Raw genomic sequence first — 21,213 nt, 5'->3', positions numbered from 1 at the left:
CAGCCTCATTGTTCTGTTGCTCGTATGTTTCTGCATGCTGCCTTGATGTGAAAAGATCTTTAGCTGCTTTGATGTATGAATTGTTTTAGAAATGTGAAAGTACATTCCTCCTTTGTAATATCCACTTTTGGGGGGAAAGACGATGGTAGGTTAGGTTACAAAGAAGGGCGGGTAGAATGGGTTTGTTCCCTAGTGCCGTTCTGCAAACTGTTGTGCAAAGCACTAGGGGAGACCTTGCTGCACAAAGTACCTGCAGCTGCAAAGGCATTATGCAACGGCATGCCTGTACACTGGGTACATGAAGCTCTCCAGTGCATAGTAAATATTTCTCTGTTGCAAAGCTTGTTTTGCAGCAGGGTTTGGGGGATTTCAAACACCTTACTTGCCAATGTTTCCCAGTGAGGAACTGCATATAACCCAGCTGTTAGGACAGGGATGGTGAACTTATGGCCCTCCAGGTGGTTGCTGGACTGCAGCTCCTACTAGCCCCAGACAAGCACAAACAGCTACAGAGGATGATGGGAATTGTAGTCCAGCAACAACTAGAAGCCAGAAGTTCCCCATCTCTGTATTGGACTGTGTTTTGGGCATGCGAAAAGAGGCTTAAAACTATACACAGTTCCAAGATACGAAATCCAGTTGGGAAAGAGAGAGAGTTATCTTGTGCAAATGGAAGAACACCTCTGGAATTCACTTCATTGTGAAATGTTCTGCCAAGTAGGATCCGATCTTGCTTTGAGTGGAAGGGCACCTTTGGATCCACGTGAGTCTTTTTGAAGTTAAAAGAAGAAGAAAAGCTCATGCCAGAGTCGTACAACTCCTTATGCAGAAGGAGATCTGCATCCGGCAATCTTCCTTCTTCCTTTCTCTCCCAGGCTATGCTGTACCTGTGCTATGATGGCTCATGGCCATAATTTTTGGGGAAAAAATAAAAATTACTTTTCATTAAAATCATCATAATATGCCCTGTGACCTCCAGGTTACTCATCTGCTTAGTTTTGGTAACTCTGCAATATTGGGTGTTTCCAGACCATTCACTGGGCCTTTCTCCAAGATGAAGCATTTTAAGCCTACACCCAACTATTAGGGACTATGTCAGGCTGGAGGAGAGTGGCTTACCCAAGAGATCTGTTTGTGACTGTTCAACTATTACCTTAAAGACTTGCGCTAATTAACTTTGCACTGCCTGATACTTTGTAGTAAGGAATTGCAAATGCTGGGCAGCCTATTATCTGTCAAGAGGAGGATTCCTTAGTGTGTGTTGGGGGCGGGGGGGGGGGGGGGAAGCAGGGAGGTAATCGATCCATGTCTGTGTGTGCATTTGGCCATGCCAGTGACAGACCTAGAATGAATGATTGGCAGAGCCAGGGACATGCCTTCTGGACTGGCTAATCCAGAATAAAGATTGATTTGCTTCAGTTTTCCCCATGGCTACATGAGGTTTGAATTACCAGTCCTCTGAATTTCAGATTTCGAATGAAATTATTTCTTTCTGATTTCAGTGTGTTTGAGGGGGAGAGAGAGAGAGACAGACAGACAGACATCCACACTGTACATTTAAAGCTCATAACCTCCCACAAAGAATCTTTAGGTTGTTAAGGGTGCTGGGAATTGTAGCTCAGTGAGTGGTAAACTACAGTTCCCATGATTCTTTAGGGGAAGCCATGGCGTGGATGACAGAAACGTACCAGTTTGTTCTCAGACAGCTGGGGGGGAGGGGGTTATTGTGGGGCCCACATTTCCCACCTGTGTTCTAAAGTAAGGGGTCAGCATCGAAGAACCACATAGCCTTCTGAAATGGAGGCAGCAGAGTATAGAGCAGTGCCACAAAATTCAGCAACTATACAATGATGGAATAAAGCTTGCTTTACTGAGGGAGTAAGCATTATGCTGAATTGTGACTAAGAGTGCTTCCAGATAGGAGTTTATTATGGAATTGGTGCTGCTCATGTAGGCAAGGCTTGGTTTTGGTTTTTGTTCTTTTGTTTTAGTTTCCACATGACATCATTGCCATTAAAATACTGGTCCATGCTTCAAAAGTAATAATAATAATAATAATAATATGGATCTCCCCTTACTATAGAAAATATGATAAGTAAAAGCAACCCATTAAGACATCTGCAATTACAGCTGGTATGGAAGCTTGTTAGCATTTTGGGGTGTGTGATTTGGGTGGGTGGCTTCTAACAAAACACCCCTAGACTTCCATTTGCTTCCCAGTTGAGCCACAATCTAACCATTTTCTTCCTGGTAGCTCAAATGATATGAGTGGGCTTATTTCCACCAACTGCAACATGTTGAAGGCACATTTGAATTTCAGCAACCTGATTAGGAAAGGCTGTTTTTCAAGATCTCTCTACTGTGTGGGGGGTATGTACCTCTGAGACTACGGGCTCGTCCACATTTACCTTTTGCCCCACACTTTCTAGGCTTTAAAATTAGATAAAAATATTTATCCCTCTTGTACAAAAACCTTGGTACTAAAAATTAGAAACAAACAACTGGAAATGTCCACCCTCCCCCACAAAAAAACCAAAAACTACAAGTATCTATTTTTGCTTATTGTGAAACAAGATAACTAAGGCTTGCAACATTTGCTCTTGTGCACTTCCTGAGAATTGTTTATGAAAAGGTGTCCTGAATAGAAAAAGTTTGTGCAGTTTGTGATGTAGAAGTGGGGCAACAAACCCACATGGGTGGAAAAACAATGAATACGCAGGATTGAGAAAACGGGTGTGTGTGGAAGCCAAATGCTCACACAGAGAGATTGTATCTGAATGACCCATTTGTGATATAAGGCCCCAGTCTGGAAACACAACTGCGTGCAATTGAGTCAAATCTGGTAAACAAGAATAATAAGAATTGGAACCGTTTGTGATGTTCTGCAGCTAATCCCTTTTCCTCATCAGATTTTAGCTCCACTTCTGGCTAGCGTTATGTGTATATGTAATAAGGCTGCTACTTTGAAAAACTGTGATGTCCTGTACCAAAATCGTCATTTGGGCAAACATTTCGTCCCTTCAGCCTCACAGAAATTCTGTAAATGCTGTATACAGTATCGAGGCTCTTTTCTCTGCCTTTACCAAAATAGAAATAAAAATGGAATTAATCTGGTGGTCACGTGGACATCCATAAGGAATAAAATTCTGCTTAAAAAACCAAAACGCTAACTAGGATTCAGACTGCTGTTCACATACATTTACCAGGGAGTAAACACCTTCAAGAGAGTGGGGCTTAGTTCTAAAAAGACACTTAGAGGAGTGCACTGTTAGCCAAATTCTGTCTAGCATACAACTGTGCGATGGTTATACAACCGCACAATTTAGTCACAGTCGTGGGCAATACTTAACACATGAGTGTATACGATCTAACAGAAAGTCAGGATGTTACTCCATTGAATGATTATAATTTTTAGTTTAGAAGCAATTATGAGTGTACTTACTACGAGGAAGCTATGGAAGAAATGGCAAAGATTTCTGAGGAGAGAATTCTGATTGTACCTCAAGTTACCAAGGAGAACACTAGATGTATTTCAAAATGCTTTCTATTTTAAGGATTGTTCGTCGTAATAGTCTGACAGGATATATTTAGAAGCGGCAGAGGTCCCCCCCTCCACCCCCCTTCCTTGTCTGGGAAAATTCATACTACTTTATGCCAATATGGTTATAAATCACATAGTAAACTTTCCAGTTTCATGGAAAAATGGCAACCCTCCTCAGCTTTGGTGTCTGATAGAAGGAAGATAAGTAATAAAGAGTCTCCTGTGTGAAAAGAAATAGGGAGAGCCTGCTGTTTTAATTTTGTTCCCAGCGGTGAGCTGAACTTTGTTCTTTCAGCGCCAACCTTCATGACTGGCTTGATTATAATGTTGGAATTCAATCCCTTGCATATCTTTGGGTTTGGAGCCATTAATGGAGTCTCCAGGAAGAGGGAGACATCTCCTGCAGGAACATAACAGTAAATAAAACTAATAACACACTGGAGTTACACACAGTAATTTCCACACAGATTACGCCGAATGCGTAAATTCACAACAGTGTCAGATTTTATTTCTATACCTTTAGATGCTGCTGCTTGAAATACAGTTCAAAGGAATTTTGTTTGTATTTCTTGGGACATGGGAGAACTGTAGTGTCTCCCACCCCTCTTTCATTCTCATTTAATAGTTGAAATGCATGTATTTTAACACAGTGCACAGTCCAAAGAATACAGTGTATGAATAGGAATATGATATGATATGTGTGTGAAATTTAAAACTAGTTGTTCCAAAATAGAGATTAAAAGGATGTTTATAACATTCGGATGACTGCTGGTTATTATGGGGACAACATAAGAAATGGGTAGGGGTACAGCTGTGTTATACCAATGAGCTCAAACATACATTTAATGGCTTGGTCAACAATATCTCAAAATGGTGGAGAAGAATTCTTATGAGAACGCCGGAAGGATGTGAGTTCTGTCCTCTCATCTTTTTTTTTTATTTCTAAGTTTCTGCATAGCATGTGACAATAGGGTCCCATTGTCTTTACATTTGATTTTACTCCAAATGCTCATACATCTTTAGGTTTAAAAAAAAGTTCATTGAATGTTGCTGGTTTTCTTTTTACACTTGTGCATTCTGCTCTAGGCTTTGTAATAATTTGCACAGTGGGAGAGGAGCCAGTGTCTGTCCATCAGAACATAGGAGACTGTGCTTCTTAGAACCAGCTTTCAAATTCCTGACAATATTATAGTTAGTGGCTTATGCATGTAGCCATCCATTCAGTTCCAGGTTGGAGGTGTGAGTAATTCAGATTAATCTTTGTGTATTCTACTTGCCCAGCAAAAGTTGGCCCTGTTCACCAGTTCCCCTACCCTTATTTCTGAAGAAGCTTCTGATTTAATAGAGGAATCGCCATTGAGTTTGAAACTACTGTAGTTTTGAAGTCAATTCTATTGTCATTAGGATTCTCTGCAAGGATCTTTTTTAGATGTTGATAGTTTACAGGAGTGCCTCTTCCGATATCACTATATCAGCCTGCCCCTTTCTTAAGATTGAAGGAGTGTCTTTAGCATGTCCTATCACTGGTGGAGATGTGGTATGTGGTGATGCAGAAGAGAGCCTTCTCTGTGGTGGCACTCTGTTTGTGGAATATCCTCCCCTCAGAAGTGAGATTGGCTCTGACAATATTTTTTCACCAGGTCAAAACCTATTATTTGCCCTATTATTTGCTTATTAGCCTGCTTTGTTATTTTTATCTCCCTCTATTTGTTTTGAGGGTTTCAGTGCTGGTTGTATGGTGGTTTTTAAAGTTTTGCACCCTGGCCAAGTATCTGTAGGTGAAGGGTGAGTTATAAATATTTTTAATATATTAAAAGGAAATAGTTGGCCTTCAACCAAGTGTGATGTCAATTGGCAAACAAATGGATATTTCTTTCTATTCTTTTTCTAAGCCACTCACCTCTTATTTTAAGTTAGTCTATCATAAAATATACATGCTACTCTCAAATTCTTTTATGTCAATTTTTTTAAAGTCATAGGATCTTGTTGGTTACGGTTAGCACTTTAAATAATATAGAGTTTGATGGTATCCAAACATTCATTGTCTCCTGCTTCCATTATGTTATCCGTGATGTAGGCCAATAAAAAAACATTGCAGTCTCATTAATACAAAGGGCCTTGGAAACTTGCAAATTGCTCAAAATAATTAAAACTTCCATAAATTGGCTTGTTCAGGATGACTTATCCTGAGTTTGAAACCTCTTCCACTGTTTCAACTTCTGATTTGTTTACGGGAAGAAGTGAACAGATGAGCAATGGGAGCTGAAATATGATCTGAGGAGCCTCATGAGTACAGTGGAACCTCAGGGTGCGAACGTGATCCGTGCAGGAGGCACGTTCACCACCCGCAGCATTCGCAACCCGCAGTTTTGTGTCTTCACACTCACGTGACGCGATTTGGCGCTTCTGCGCATGCGCATAGTGCGATTTAGCGCTTCTGCGCATGCGCAAGCACTGAAACCCAGAAGTAACCTGTTCCGGTACTTCCGGGTTTCGGCACATCCGTAACCCGAAAATGCGCAACCCACAGCAATCACAACCCAAGGTATGACTGTCCTCAGGGCTTTCTCCCAAATCTCTGTTTTCATCTTGTGGTAACTAACCTGTGTAAGCTGTATCATAACTCTAAAATTATGTGGGCCATGCTGCTTCATACAGGGCAGTGGTGGTGACTGAAACAATGAGCAAGTGAAATGAATGAAAATCCCAAGCCTTGAAAACCGTTGGTATAATAAGATCTAGAGCTCCAAATATTTAAACAATAATCAAGGACCTGTACTTGTAGGGTCAGTAAGTACCGTATTTTTCTGTCTATAAGATGCCCCCTATTTTGGGGGACTCCAAATTAAGAAAACATCCCTCAGCACCACCAGTGTATAAGACAAGCCCCAATTTTAAACCTATTTTTTTTGTAAAAAACCCTAGTCCTATACATGGAAAAATACGGTAGTTCTTTGTGTGGTTGAATGTGCTGCTCTGATCCATTGTAACGAATAAAGAAAAACTGCTCACAATTTAGGGGAATTGGCTCTTGAAGTTATAAAATGGCTAATCCTTTTCTTCTTGGTTTATCTTCCAGATCTACGCACAACGAACTAGAAAAGAACCGGTAAGTTACTGATAAACTGTCTTCCTGAAAATGCAAACTTTTATCAGTGTGTCTAAATGTTAAACCCTTCAGCTTTCCTCTGGTTTGCCCTGGCAGCCTGGAAATGCCACATTGCACCAGGTGAGTGCTTTTTTCAAAACAGAACAAAACAGCGTGCACACACACCCAGACAGACAGACAGACACACACACACACACACACACACACACACATCCATGCAAAGATCTGGAAAGAAGAAGTACCTCTCTTATCCTCCCCGAAATGCAAAGAAGTGACCCATTTTTGCAGCTCATCTGTATGCAGAAGAAATACTGTTTCTCTTCTCTTTGCAAACTGAAATCTGATTGGGTCAGTGTCCATACATGAGGTTGCTAGGGTATCAGATTTCTCAGACACTACATGTTAAGGCCTGTCATAATCCCTGCCTATTGCAGGGAAATGGCATTGTCCAATGGCTTTTAAATCTGGCTAGCCATTGCTCCTCTGGAGTGGTGCTCTTGTAACGTGCTTCAGGATGCAGCCCGCTTATCCTTGAGCCCAAGTTTTTCAGCAAGCCATGCAGTTTTGTTGCTTGGCTAGCTCTACTCTATGACTCATCTCCTTTGTAACAGGAGTTAGAGTAATATAAATACTACTGAGACAACAGGGACTTAGTTCACACGCAGATCGGGTTATGGCATTGCTTTCAGGATGCTATCATTGTACCCAGGCTTCCTATTTATAAACGTATCTTCAGGATTGGGGAGGGTGGGTGTAGGGAGGCTGGTTGAATCACTGTTCCCAGGCTTGCTGATATGGTCCTGTGGAAGGGAAAACATCTTGCATGGGAAGGGAGACTTACTCAGACCGCCTTCCGAATCCACTGATAATGAAGAGGGGACCTCAGGCCTGGTGCTCCAATGGGACCCAACCACCGCTCTGTCTGGCTGTTGGCCACATCCTTCACAAATTCTGCCTCATCAACTCCTTGAACAGGTGCGGAAAACCCTTTTGCCCTGCAGATGTTGCTGAACTACAACTACACCAGCCCCAGCAAACCTGGATGATGGTCCGAGGTGATGGGAGTTCAGCCACATCTGGAGGGGCAAAGCTTCTCCACACCAACCTCTGAGTGTCTTCTGCCTGCCCTCGTACTCTGTATCTTGCTTGCCTGGGTGGAGAATAGAGAGGGGACTGTATGAGTGTGGGTAGAAATTAGCTTCCTGTGCAAAGGTAAAATTCACCTTTGCTGCCTTGCTCACTTTTGCCTCAGGCCCTCTCCACCCCCAGCATGTGGCCCTCTGGTAAGGTGCTCAGATTGGAGCCCAACCCTCGGTCTGAAACGGGTTCCCCCCACACCACCCGCAGCAGGGGCATCTCCAGCTTAGCATCCTGGCTAAAGACACAGCCACAACTCTCTGGCTGGAACAGCAGAAGTTAACGTGCTTCCACAAAATCAAAAGGTTCTGTGTGCGCACCAGCGTCCCTCTGTCACAGCAGCGCTTTGTAGTTTTTGTTTTGGTGTCCTGCCTTGTCCCCTGACATCGCAAGCCTGTTCTTTGTGGGTTTCCTGTGTATGTTTACTTCCTTCTGCAAAGGGCTGGGGGCTGGGCCCGTTGTTGTTGTCTTGAGCTGAGCTTGCAATTTCAATTAACAATAATGCACACAGCTGCATGCTTTTGAGACACCAATAGTTTTGTGAGGGGGAGGGGATTTTAGAAAGGGGGAAAAACACTAGAGGAAATTCTGATAGGTCTGTGGGAATGCAAAGGAGGTCAAGTTCTGAAAGAAAACGGGGGAGGGAGCAACAGATGCATAGGCACAAAATCAAATGAGAGAAGCTGGGCTTTATTTTCTTGCCTGCAAAGGGCCATCTACCACAATGGGAAGGATTCAAGAGCCCTTTGTAATGCATACAGGTGTACAGGGGTGGGCTTAAAGTGGAGAAGTGTGTGTGTGTGTGTGTGTGTGTGTGTGAGAGAGAGAGAGAGAGAGAGAGAGAGAGAGAGAGAGAGAGATATCCTTTCATGTGTTCAGTGCAGAGGGGGCTCTAAACAATTTTCAGTTGAATCTGGATACGCTCTACCCTGTGATTGGAACCCCTATACAAAGGGAGGCTTCTGGGCATGCTCAGTTGAATGCAGCCAGAATCTCCATGGGAACCCAAGCGTGGAGAACCTCAGGCCTCTCTATCTGACTTTTTAGGCTCGGCCCCCAGGTCACACCCCTGTGTGCCCTCTACACAGTTTTCACCCTTATGCATTGTTTTGAATGCCCAAAGAGGACTTGGGAAAGAGGTAGGCAGATGAGGAAGATATCAGCTGGACTGTCTCTCTCTCTCTCTCTCTCTCTCTCTCTCTCTCTCTCTCTCTCTGTCTCTGTCTCTCTGTGTGTGTGTGTGTGTGTGTTCCCCACCTAAAGCTCTTCTGCTCTGTAGGAAGAATCCTGATGAATTGTTAGAATTTTTTTGGAAAATATTGCTAGTGTGATTAATGAATCTTTCTTGCTAATGAGCAACCTCGTATGCTGAATGGGTACTGATAACTGTAATAAATGAATAGGTGCTACGGCCACGGATTGAGAGAAGGGGTACTGTAACACTGTTGCTCATCAAAAAAAGGGAACATCACAGGAAAGGAGGAAGTACCCAAGTTGCAAAGAACTGATATTAATCTTTACAGAAGTCACATCCATGCCACACCATATATTTAAAGCGCTCTTGCGCCACCTTAGCAGTCATGGTTCCTATGCAATTGTACCTCTGCCAAGGGTTCTCTGAACAACTTTCAGCCTCCTTAACATACTACAGTTCCCAAGATACGTTAGCAGCATAAGAGGGCTAAACTGTGATAATTAGCACATGATACTTCTGAGATTTCGACTTCATGATGTATTCCTAAAAGCTACTGGGGGGAATAGTCACAATTTTAGCTTTTTGCAGGTATGCCTAAGTAATTCCCTTTGTCAGTATCTTTATTGCCCCAAAGGACATACAGTGGTACCTCGGGTTACAAACGCTTCAGGTTACAAACTCTGCTAACCTGGAAGTAGTTACCTTGGGTTGTGAACTTTGTCCCAGTTTGAGAATGGAAGGTGGCAGCGGGAGGCCACATTAGCGAAAGCGCACCTCAGGTTAAGAACAGGTTAAGAACGAACCTCCGGAACGAATTAAGTTCGTAACCCGAGGTACCACTGTATAGGAGTCTTAATGGTGTAGAATTTAGATTTATCACGAGGAACATGGTTGCCTTGTTAAAATTGAAGATCTCCTTGGGAGGGGTGGGGAAGAAAACTCTCCACTATTTCGTGCATTTAAGAAACACATAGTCACAGTGCATTGCAATTTATAGATCCCTATTACGAGCCAAGTTGCTGTATGCTGTGTTTTGGTTTCCTGTCAGTGGGTTGGAGACAGGGCAGGAAGACTGAAATATGCAATGTGGGGAGAAGTTTTTGCAGAATAGTGAAGACAACGACAGGCTTAGGACAGTGCTTGTGGTAGTGGCGATCTGGAGCTTCTGCCATCCTAGTACAGCTAGAGAGCTGCAAAGCTGAGCATGCCGCCATTCAGGAACCTCACGTCATGTATTGTTTACTTTCTTAAACTCTTCTTGTTTTAATTCCTTTGCCCTTCACAACAAGATCTAAAAATCCCCAGTGTGTGTTCTTTATTCTCTTCTGTGTTATGTCAGCAGCATTGAACTTGGGATGCTTTTAAAATTAGTTTTGCCCATTTTTGGTTTCGTTATACGCTGTCCCTCCATTACGTGTGTGTGAGAGAGGGGGGGAGGGAGGAAGCGAACACAATAAAATGGGAGCAGTTCCCTGAGGTATGATTCCATGTTTCCACGTAAATATTGCAGTCACAGAGCAGGATCCGGTCTCTTTGATCTTTCCCACCTGCCAGCTCCCTTTTAGCAAGGGTTAGATTAGGGAAAGTTCCATGCAGGTGGCCCCATCCATATGACTGTGATATACACAAACATCCTCTCTTGCAACAGCAGAGGATCATGTTATGTGGTTCTTGCACTGTTCTGTGTTTGTGAAGGAGCTTTAGAGAATTTAATCTGGACTTTCAGCCTTCAGAACTTCTAACTGTAAAAGCTCAGAGCAGGTTTGGAGATGACTGGTCTTCTCAGACTTATCTTCCATTTTGCTTTCAGTGAATAACCTCCTTCACCCTACTCCTGAACACTGGCATCCAACATTGCCCTAATGTTTCAGAGCAATACTTTGTCCCCTATTCTAGTCATGCTCAGCTATTGAGAAAGCAGTCTGGGTTCACTGTAGGGTCCCACAGCTATATCACTGAAGCAAAGTGCTGCTTTTGGGTTGGTGGCATTTTGCTTGAGGAGTAACTTTTGCCTTCACTTGAAATGCATTCTGTGTTTTTATATGTTGGATGCTTACAAGGATATCAGTGGGCCACTAGCAGGATAGTGATTGGCTCAACACCTGAAGAGCGCTAGGAAATAGGCAGCAGGTAGTGAGGTGTTGGGGTGTTTGAGGGAGAGGACGGGGGCAGGGTTCTCTGGCTTGTGTCCCTTTTCTCAAGCCATTTATGCCAACAAAATTTAATGGACACCCTTCTGGTGCAGCTAAAAGTAGCAGTAGCTAAAACAGTCACCTGAGAACCAGGCAGTGTGTTTTAATGCTAGTGGAGAAATCTCCTTCTGGGCTCCAAGGCAAACAAAAGGATTGCTTCACCTTCAGATTTTCATTGCTCTCTATCTGTAGCGTCTTTAAGTCTGCAACTGTCTGCAGACTTAACATTGGCAAAGATAAAAGCCCTGAATCTAATGGCTTTGTTGCAGGCAGTTGCTCCTTTTTGCTTCTTTCTCTATTCTCCCCCCACCCCCTTGTGGAGATTATTTCCTTTTTGAATCCCCCTGTTATCTCCACTATTGACATACCCTGTAATTTTCAAAATTGTCCACTATTAGGTCCCTGACTCAGTTTCTTCCCCCTTTGTCTGCAAATGGGTGCTTGTCTGGTGTGGTGTTTAAATTTTATTTTAACCCCTTCTGGTCAGGCAGGTGTGGCTTTTAAAAACATAGGCACAGAAATCATAGGCTTTGCTAACACCCCTCTTCTTTGCGTTAACCACTGTGTAGCATTATGTCTGCACTGAGTTTAATGTTAACCATGGTTTGCTTTAGATGGGATTTGTAAACCATCATTGGCTTCTCATGCCTGCTCTACTAGCTTGGATTCAGTATTGTTCATAGCCCTATTTGCTTTTCCTAGATGCCTCTGCTGCATGGGCAGCTAGCTTTGGTCTGTGTACCATATCCATCCCATCCACCCCTCTCTGTTGTACACCCAAGTGGCTTCACTGGTTTCTGGCTGGAAGCCAGATGGTGCTTTTTTCTATTAGCATTCTAACTCACTTGCTAATCTCTCTGCCCCCTTCCTTGAAATTCTACAAGATTGCTTCAAGTGGGCCTGCTCACGTCAGTAAACAAGCTGAGACTATGTCCATTGGCGGCACTTTTTATAGATTCTTGGGACAAATATTTCCCCAGTGCTTTCTTTCTGCACTTTTCCAAAGAGTGCAGCTCCGTTTAAGCTGTGAGTCAAATCTGTGAGATGTGTTTTAATAGTCTCTCCACCCACAACCTGCACATTTTTGAAACGTGTGCACGTATTTAAAATATTTATATCCCATCTTTCAGCTGAAGTTCCATTTGGACATAATTCACTGTTGTTGCCACTGTGTGTGAGAATACCAAACAGAACAATCCTGACCTTAGCCTCCCTGACTCATTTTGTAAATAAACTCAGGAAAAATAGATCAAGTATTTCACATTCATTTATATCATATGCCTAAGTGTATGGTAAAATCTGCACGCATTTATTTCTAGTACTTCATATTAATAAGTTGTAAGACAAAGTGCTAGACGCAAATCTTATTCTTCTGTTATGTTCAGATCTTAATAGACTTGCAGCAGTGTGCTTTCTTTCTTTTAGAAAGAAAAGACCCTGAATTTAACCCAGCAATTTGGATCTTGCAAATTATAGCTTAAATTTGGGAGTGATGTATGACTATTTTAAAGTTTTGCATGGAAGAACCTAAGAGCTTTGATTTTCTGGTACCCTATTCAGAATAAATGTATGCATATTTATTGGTATCCATAGTACATTCTGAGTACATAGTGCACTTTTAAAAACTAGAATGTGTGTAGTTTAATTTCAGGTTCTTTAGTTTCAGGTTCTAGGACTTGGCTGTGTACAAGTTTTGTCTCCCTTAATAACAGTTCCTCTTTGGCCATATCTGTTTTCTCAAGTTGTCCCCTCACTGGAGGAATTTACCCCTCGGTAAATTCTTCCTTGCTTCTCTATATAGTGTGCACTTTGGGAAAATCTGCGTGTGATGTTATCATTTACGGTATATGTTGGAATAGCTGTGCCCACCTGATACACAGTAAAGCCTCTTCCCTTTGATGAAAGTGGTAGCTTTAGGTATGAGCTGTCAGCACCTCTGCTGCCAGAGAGTTGAAATGTGGTTCTGGGAAATCTAGATTCACGTCTAGTCAGCCATATACATTCTGGATAACCTTGGGGACTGGCTGCCTCTCAGCCCCAAGCCCCCACGTGTGAAAGGGAATTGTTGTGACCTTGTTCAGACGTTTCTTGAGTTGATAAGCAAAATAATTATTGTAAAACACTTTGAAAATGAAATACTGCTGTATAAATGATTGATAATGCAGGAGCAAACCATTTTTATTCTCACGTATTTGACTAGCTGTGATGAATGTTTCATTTTGGAGGTGAATCAGAGCACTTCTAAATGGTGAATCTCCTTTTGTAAAGGAAGCATGCATACAAAAGTACATAATTTGTGTGGTAAGCCTGCTATGGGAGTGGACAAAGCACTTTTTAAAATATACAACCTTATTTTGTTCCCTGTCTGGTTTTGTGGAAACCAGTTTTGTTACAGCAGAAACTGGCTGTGTGTAACACTGATTTGTTTATAGACACTGGTAACGCCACTAAGCCATTTCCTCCCTCCTCCCTGAAATATTATTTAATTGTTTTTAAATTGATTCTACATTTCTAAAGGAGCAAAATGTACATGCAGCACCTTGAGGTAAAGTTACAAGAGCCCACTGAAGCATGAGGTGAGGGGCAAGGAAAGATAACTTGAGTCACTGGCCATTATATCAGTCGAACGTCCTCAAATGCATTTATGTCTGGTGGCACCTTACAAATTTGTAAATGCTGGAACAAGTGGTTTCAGAGGAATGCTCAAGAGATGCAAAGGAAAGAAAAGCCCTTTTCTGTCATTGCTTGATGAGATCCTGGAGGATCTGTTTATGTTACAGACCTGAAGTCTTAGCTGTGTTTTCCACAAAGGTAGTGGGATCTGGGGAAACTGGTGGCATTATAATCCTGAAAGTTGGGTGCTTGAATGGGTGGAAGGATTATACATTACTACACCTACTTAACCTTTTGGCCCAAGGGAGCAAGAAATGGATTTCTTGCCAAACCAGTGCTCCTACTGGCATCTTTGCACTGTACCAGCCTTGCCTTTCCCCTTCTGGTAAGCCACAGTGATGCAATTGACTGGAGGTCAGGTGAGTGCTGCCATCCCACTTTGCTGTCTCCTACTGCGAGTTGCTTTTAAGATGGGCCGAATGTCAGCCTTGGATTAGGTTCTGTTTAAAGTCTGTTGGACTGAAGGTGGACATCCAGTGTGGAAAGGAAACTTGTTTCTGGATGGTAGGCTGGTTCTTTAGCCACGTGATTGCTTTGCCTGCCTTGAAATCTGTGCTGTTGTTGTTTCCCAACAACAAGAGTTGTTTCCCCTGTTGCTACAAAGGCAGTAACTGATACAGCAGCGGCAGCTTGATGAGTGCACACTGCAAACATTATAGAAAAGAATAAGACTCCCTTCCCATCCCAATTCCTGATTAGAAGTATGTGCAGGCAGGTAAATGGAGTGTTGAAATTGACTTGTCCGAATCTCAAGCAGCTTCAGGCCTAGTTAATTCCACTCAAGAGAAGCTTAGAAAATGTGGTTGGAAAGCTATACTATATGGAGAAAATGGATTTTAGAAATAAGATACAGTAATATTTTGGGGCCAGTGTGCTACTGCTTTGTGGCTTAGCTCATTTTGTGCTTAGAGATGCATGATTAAACATGGGTTACGCACATTCCATTGGGTGCTTCAAAAACCACTCCATGCCTGGGGATCGAGTTTTGGGGTAGAATGAGCCCTGCCAAGACTCAAGGAACTTAAAATAAAATCAAGAGTTTGCAGTGCTGCAATTCCAGAAATTATTTCAAGAACAAAGTAAAGACATCCTTGAAATGATGGTATGTTAGTGTTTAATGGATTTGTGGCATGTTTAATGGTTTTTTCCAATAAGAACAGTAGTTACCTTCAGTCCCCTAAAACCTGTGCATTCTCTTACTGTGACTATAAGTGTGCATGCTCTTGCATTCAAATCTGATATTGAAACTGTTGACAATTCAGTTTTTCTCTCTTTTCTTCATAACTTGGGTTTGTGTCATTGCCTGTGGCAAGGTAAAGGGGGCAATGAGCCAACAGTTTAGTTACAGGGAAAGAATTATAGATTTATAACAAGCTATTAATATGTAGGGAATGTAAGCCCCACAACTATGAGCTGAATAATCACATTCTGCAACAAGAATGTGTTCTATCCATTCAGGAATTGTACATGTTTACTTTCTTTGCATTATTAGAACTGAGGCCACTGCATTTCTTCAGTGCAGGGCTTTACATATTATTTTCTTAAGATACTGGATCAGTGGCAGGTACTGCATATAAACGTCAGTGACCAGGAATATGTAAACTAGCCAGATCTTAGAGATATCACCTGAGCCAACCACTGGGTCTGGATTTCCAGCTCATGTTTAGGTCCGTTCAGGTAAGGGATTCTGATGGAGCAGCTTGTTTGTTGCACCCTGCATTGCTCCATAGACCCATGAGCATCACCAGGTAGAAACCACTTGGGAAGTTCTGGCAAAGAGAAGATGAGGTAATAAGAGCATAATTTTGCCAACCTATCAGGAGTGCTTTAGAACATAAACAACTTATGTTCCTTAACTATCTCATTCTTTCCTACATAGCAGGAAGATAACCCAAGCAAAGAATATGCACATAGCTGTTCTGATAAATTAAATCATGAATAAAAAAAATTCCTTCCAGTAGCACCTTAAAGACCAACTAAGTCAGTTCTTGGTATGAGCTTTCGTGTGCATGCACACTTCTTCAGATACACTTCTTTCGTGCATGCACACTTCTTTCGTGCATGCACACGAAAGCTCATACCAAGAACTGACTTAGTTGGTCTTTAAGGTGCTACTGGAAGGAATTTTTTTTTGTTTTGACTATGGCAGACCAACACGGCTACCTATCTGTAACTAAATCATGAATGTTTGGGAACATGATAAATATACAGTAAATATACAGCCATTCACAAAGATGCATGAATTCTGATAATAGCATGCAGGTGATAAGTCAATTTTATATGGTATGCTGGTTGCTATGATATCCATAAAGTTTGGTATCTTTCTGTGTAGACACCCATTTAAAATATTAATACCGTGTTGGGGAAATGAGATACACTTGCAACCGAAGTGCAGCTTTGAAGGAACGGTGCAGACTATGTACAAAAACTTTTAAAATGACCGGGGGGTAGGGGGCGGAAACCAAGTTTGGTGATGCTACCAGGTAGTGGCAAATAATGCCCATTTTTAAAAAGCTGGATCAAATTAAGGGAGTACATTGCATATTGTTAAACCCAAAGAGTGAACATGCTTGTTTGCTACCATTGTTTTGTAAGTGCCTGTCTTCTCACTTCTGAGCATTTCTGCACCGGAATTGGCAGGTTCATGGAAATATTTGTGCCACCTCATATCCATGCACCCAAGCATTTTTCTTTTCCTTTTGAAATCTTGGATTTAGAAAGGTTAGGTAGAATGAGTGGGTTTTGTTTGGCTCTTGAAACTTGATGCAGAATTCCTTCCTTTGTAAGGCAGATCGGATGGATGGATGGATGGATGGATGCATAGACAGAAGTAGGGGTATCTCAGAAATGGTGTATCCTAAGAACAAGGATTGACTCAAAATCCTTGGAGCAGCCATTTCCAAAGCTGCATTCAGTGATAAGTCCAGAGCTTGATTACACCTGAAGTGTTTTTAGGAGAGCAAAAACTTCAGTATAAATCAAGCTAATCACTAAGTTTAGCTTTAGCTTATACTTCTAACGTTTTATACAACAGCATACCAATAATTGTCGTGTTATGAGCAACAGACCCTGCTTTGTATGATACAGATATTGGAGCTAATCTTGAGAAATTATTTTCTATATTCTCAACACTTTGAAAAGAATTAATTTGTTTCTGTGGGTAGACTGTCATCTGGGGTGAATCTGTACTGAATCATGTACCGTACTGAGTCAAGCAATTGGTTATTCCAAGCATGACTCAGTTTAGATCCAAACCTTATTAGTGCCTGTTACTAATAGTACTATTTAATTTCTTTTCTATGTCAAAGCAGGTTATAACTTAGCCTGCATCCCCTGTCCTCATCTTGTAATAATATTGTCAGGCTTCATGACACTGGCATAGCTGCTTAACCAAAGCTATGCAGTGAACGTCATGTCTCAAAATCAATCCTCATGTTACGCTATTCTTAACAAAGGGGTGTGTGGCACCCCTCCCCTTTCCCATGTCTGCTACAACCACAACCAACAATACATTGATATTCATATATTTAGGTGTGTGCAACAGGAGGAACATAAATATTTTTATTTCTGCAGATGTCCAGGATCTCTTCTTTCTCCCCATCCGCTTTTGTTCTTCAGCGTCACTGTCTGATGCTCCGTTTGTTCAGCTCTTCACTTTCTTTCCATCAACATTCCCACTTCCATCACAAGTAAAAGGAGCCATTTGCAATGAAGCAAAGCTGCACAATTTAATTTTAATTTTCATGATACATTTTAACTGTAGAATTTGAATTTTGTATTGGAAACTTCTACCAGGTTTTTTTGTATTATTTTACTTATTAGTTGCTCAGTAAAAAAGAGTCTCTAGGCAACTTACAAAAACTTAAGAACCAAGGGCCATAGCATAAAAACGAAAAGGACACATCACAATAAAACCACCATCACCCCTTTTTTGTTAGTCATCCATTTCAACCTTGCTTTTCATGATCTCCTAATTATTTAAAAGGCATTTCTAAGCCACTTGATCTTTTTTTAAAAAAATAAATAAATCACTAAGTGGTGTAGAATTATAGATGACCGGGGGCCATCTAGACCAACCGTCTTCAATGCAGGAATCTCAACTAGATCATTATGTACAATATGAAACCAATATCCATTAAAACAAAATACAGCCTAAACCAATAAAACAATATAGAAACATATAAAAGCCAATAAAACAGAGATTTATTTGTAGACATAAATCAGTGTCCAGTCTTACGGATCAGGCAAAACCTGGACAAAAGGAAGTCTTTACAAAACGTCTGAAGCAACTAAGGGCAGAGCGAAGGGCATTCCACAGAATGAGCAACAGCAGAAAACGTTGATATTTCTACACTTAATCTCTCTCTCTCCCTCCCTCCACCTCCACCCATGTTTCAAAGGTTCCAGTCTTGAGATCACTCAACTTGGAGGAACCTGGAGGTGCAGTTTACATCATCATCCCAGCTAAGGGCTAAAATGTTTAAGCCCAAGCCTCCTGTCACTCATTTTGTTGGGGCGTCTCTATACGCTGCTCAATACTGCACTAACCTATGGTCGTTCACTAAATTGCCCTCATTATTAGGAGTGGATGTTGGGTGATATGAAATCTCTTTCTGGGGTGTTGGGTCTCATGGGGCTGTTTCACATAAGCAAATTATCTGCTGGTGCTGCAGTCACTCAGTGATGAACATGCATGTACAAACTTGCCCTAAAATATCTGGTGAGGCGGATTGTGAAGTAGAACTGCATAGATACTAAAATCCATTCCATTTTCTGTTATGGGGGTGGGGGGAGGACATTTCCTATGACGCTTGAGTATTCTGCCAGCAGCACCATTTCCCCAGACCTATCCATAGTGTGCCATTTAGAGTCCGTGCGGTCAAACCACTAAATAATAGTTGTGGGTGTGAAGAAACAGTGCCATAACTGTGCTTTACAAAGGGAGAAGCTTTTAATGGGAGCTATTTTGAGTCAGCCTGGGGAAGGAAATGGAGGAAACCAGAACTGCTTTGGAGAGATATTATTTATAAAGGCTTGTTATATCATCTGAGGGTTCCCCACCCCCCTTGCTTATACAGCGTGTGTGCTAACACTTGATTCAATCTGGGTTTTGTTGTCTTTGGAGCAGGATTCTTTCTTCCCTCCATGGTATCTTCACAATCTTGGAGATCTGATGTGGCTTATACAATGGTAGTTTGGCTATAGCAGAGGGCCTCTTGTTCTGCTTCTATATTAGATACTCTGCATCTAATAACAAACAACAAACATATACTCTTTGAGGGCAGGGAGGTATAATCTGATTATGTTTAGGCAGTATTAGTGCTACTACTGAAATTGACAGATATGTCCCTTAAGAGATTCCGCAAAAGCCTTGTATCCTGTTCAACGTTCCTGGCAGCCTTCTCAGATGCATAGTGCTTCCCTCAAAGCTAAGGTTCCCACCATTTTGAACTGGCCTGACTTCTGTACTGCTAATGATAGGTCTGAAATGCAGAAATTTAGCAGCTAACATTTTCTTGCCTTGAAAAGCTTCACCTGTTTACTTCTGCGTTTCATTACTGGCTTTGCTCCTGTGCCTTAGAAGGTCAAAACTGCAGGCCTGCACCAAATCTCTTTGGGAAGAGAGCTTTGGGAAGTTTCATAACTTCCTTCATGCTATAGTAGTGGGTGTTTTGTACGCTTGCAATATCTGTATTCCCATAGCGTTTTCTTTTCAAATTCTTAGGATCAAAATATTCCCATCTGATTCCGTAATACGACATTTTTGGCTTCAAGGCTTGTTCAACAGTCAAGAGTTATTTGGCAGCCACCATTATTGAAGTCTAAAAACCTGTTTATTTGTGGATCCATTTTTAGCCTGCCTTTCCCCCAAGGACCTCAGGATGGTGTATTTGGTTATTTCTCCATTTTATCCTCACAGCATCTCAGTGAGGGTAGACTGAGCTGAGCAAGAATAACAGGCTTAAGGTCACCCCTAGAAAGTTGCGTGGCTGAGAGGGAGTTTGAATCAGGGTCTTCCTGGTCTGATACTCTAACCACTGCACCACACTGGCTTCTAGATCTTGTGCTGCAGTACAAAGAGGCATGCAAAACAATCTTTGGGAAATGTTACAGAAAAATAAGTAGTGGCATGCCATGAATCGCTCCACAAACCGAAATCTCCTGACAAAAATAGGTTATTGGGTTCCCAGAAAACAGAATGAGTTACAGAATTCTATGAAGATTTCAAACCAACTCTGCTACACTCCTTCAAGAAAGGAGTTGCAGCTATATGTTTGGTGTTTCCAAGCTTTTTTTAATAAATAAATTAACAGAAAATGTAAGAAATGTAATATAACCTCTGTACAGTGCAGAGTTGATGAATTACATTGTTTATTAATAGTGCAATCCTATACATTCTTACTCTGAACTACTGGTAAGTCCTGCTGTGTTCAAATGGGGTCTGGTCCCCAGTAAGTGGGTTTAGGATTGCATTCTCTTATTCTACTACTGATGAAAAGAAAGTGAAACCATTCCTTCTCAAAAGTATCCAGTTTTACCTTTAACATGTGTTAAAATCTGTAAGGTTATATGTAGTTGTTCTCTATACCCGAATTCATTCATCTAGTCACACCTAGGTGGAAGTAACTTCTTTTTTTCAGTCTCTTGCAATCAACATTCGTTTCTTTTAAACAATTCAAATTAATTTCTAGCTTCTGGGACATCATACAATCACCTCTTATCATATGATGCAGTTTGCCCTGCATGTTCTAATTGGGCAGTAATAAATACGTGTAGGAAAAACGCATATTGTAAGGCAAGGAATGTTTATTTTACAGCAGGTATATGGCACAGAAAATTTGTACACAACATTTAGGTGCTAAAACAAAAAAGTATTACTTATGTAAATATATATATATTTTCACAGCTTCCTTACAGGGTATTTTTCTCTAGGCAGTATACAAAAATAAAAACACAACTCTAATAATAGGACATAAAACACAAATTGCAGCAGCCTGCTAGTAGTAACTACGGACTAATCAAGCCTTTAAAGCAGTGTATAGACCAACATAAAAATAGCCCCAAAAATCCTGATAACCAGCAGCAGATTAAAACCAGATGCTCTGAAAACAGCAGCAGCCTAAATAAAATCATCTAAATTAAAATCACCTTAATGCTAAGGAAGAAGGTTGCTGCCTAAGCAGAATCTAGTGGAAAATGCAGACTTCTAAGCATTATCATATTTGAAATGGAACAGAAAAGTCTCCCGATTTAGATTGTCAGGAGTTGAAGTTTTTCTTTTTTACTCACTTACTGGGGTTATTTGCAGTGTGCCTATACTCTGATTATTCTAAACTGCACAAAAGTAACTTATTTTATTTGTTTA

At 41.4% G+C, this 21,213-nt stretch overlaps 1 protein-coding gene and 1 long non-coding RNA gene across 4 annotated transcripts in view; one reads left to right on the top strand and one right to left on the bottom strand.

Moving 5' to 3' along the window:
* Nucleotides 1-21,213, top strand: part of MXI1 (MAX interactor 1, dimerization protein) — a 78,344-nt gene that overhangs the window by 28,991 nt on the left and 28,140 nt on the right. For all 3 annotated transcript variants that reach the window (XM_083741618.1, XM_083741617.1, XM_083741619.1), the window contains exon 3: nt 6,621-6,650. In XM_083741618.1, the coding sequence (XP_083597744.1) occupies nt 6,621-6,650 (30 nt within the window). The remainder of the gene's footprint in view (nt 1-6,620; nt 6,651-21,213) is intronic.
* LOC310845874 lies at nt 3,777-6,637 on the bottom strand. Its single transcript, XR_014565019.1, has 2 exons — nt 6,554-6,637; nt 3,777-3,941 (listed from the first exon to the last, which is right to left on the bottom strand). It is a non-coding gene; the product is annotated as an uncharacterized lncRNA (long non-coding RNA).

Source organism: Podarcis gaigeae (genome assembly GCF_964106915.1).
Source record: "Podarcis gaigeae genome assembly, chromosome: 5".
Classification (NCBI taxonomy): domain Eukaryota; kingdom Metazoa; phylum Chordata; class Lepidosauria; order Squamata; family Lacertidae; genus Podarcis; species Podarcis gaigeae.
This window is presented reverse-complemented; position numbering and strand designations above follow the sequence as displayed.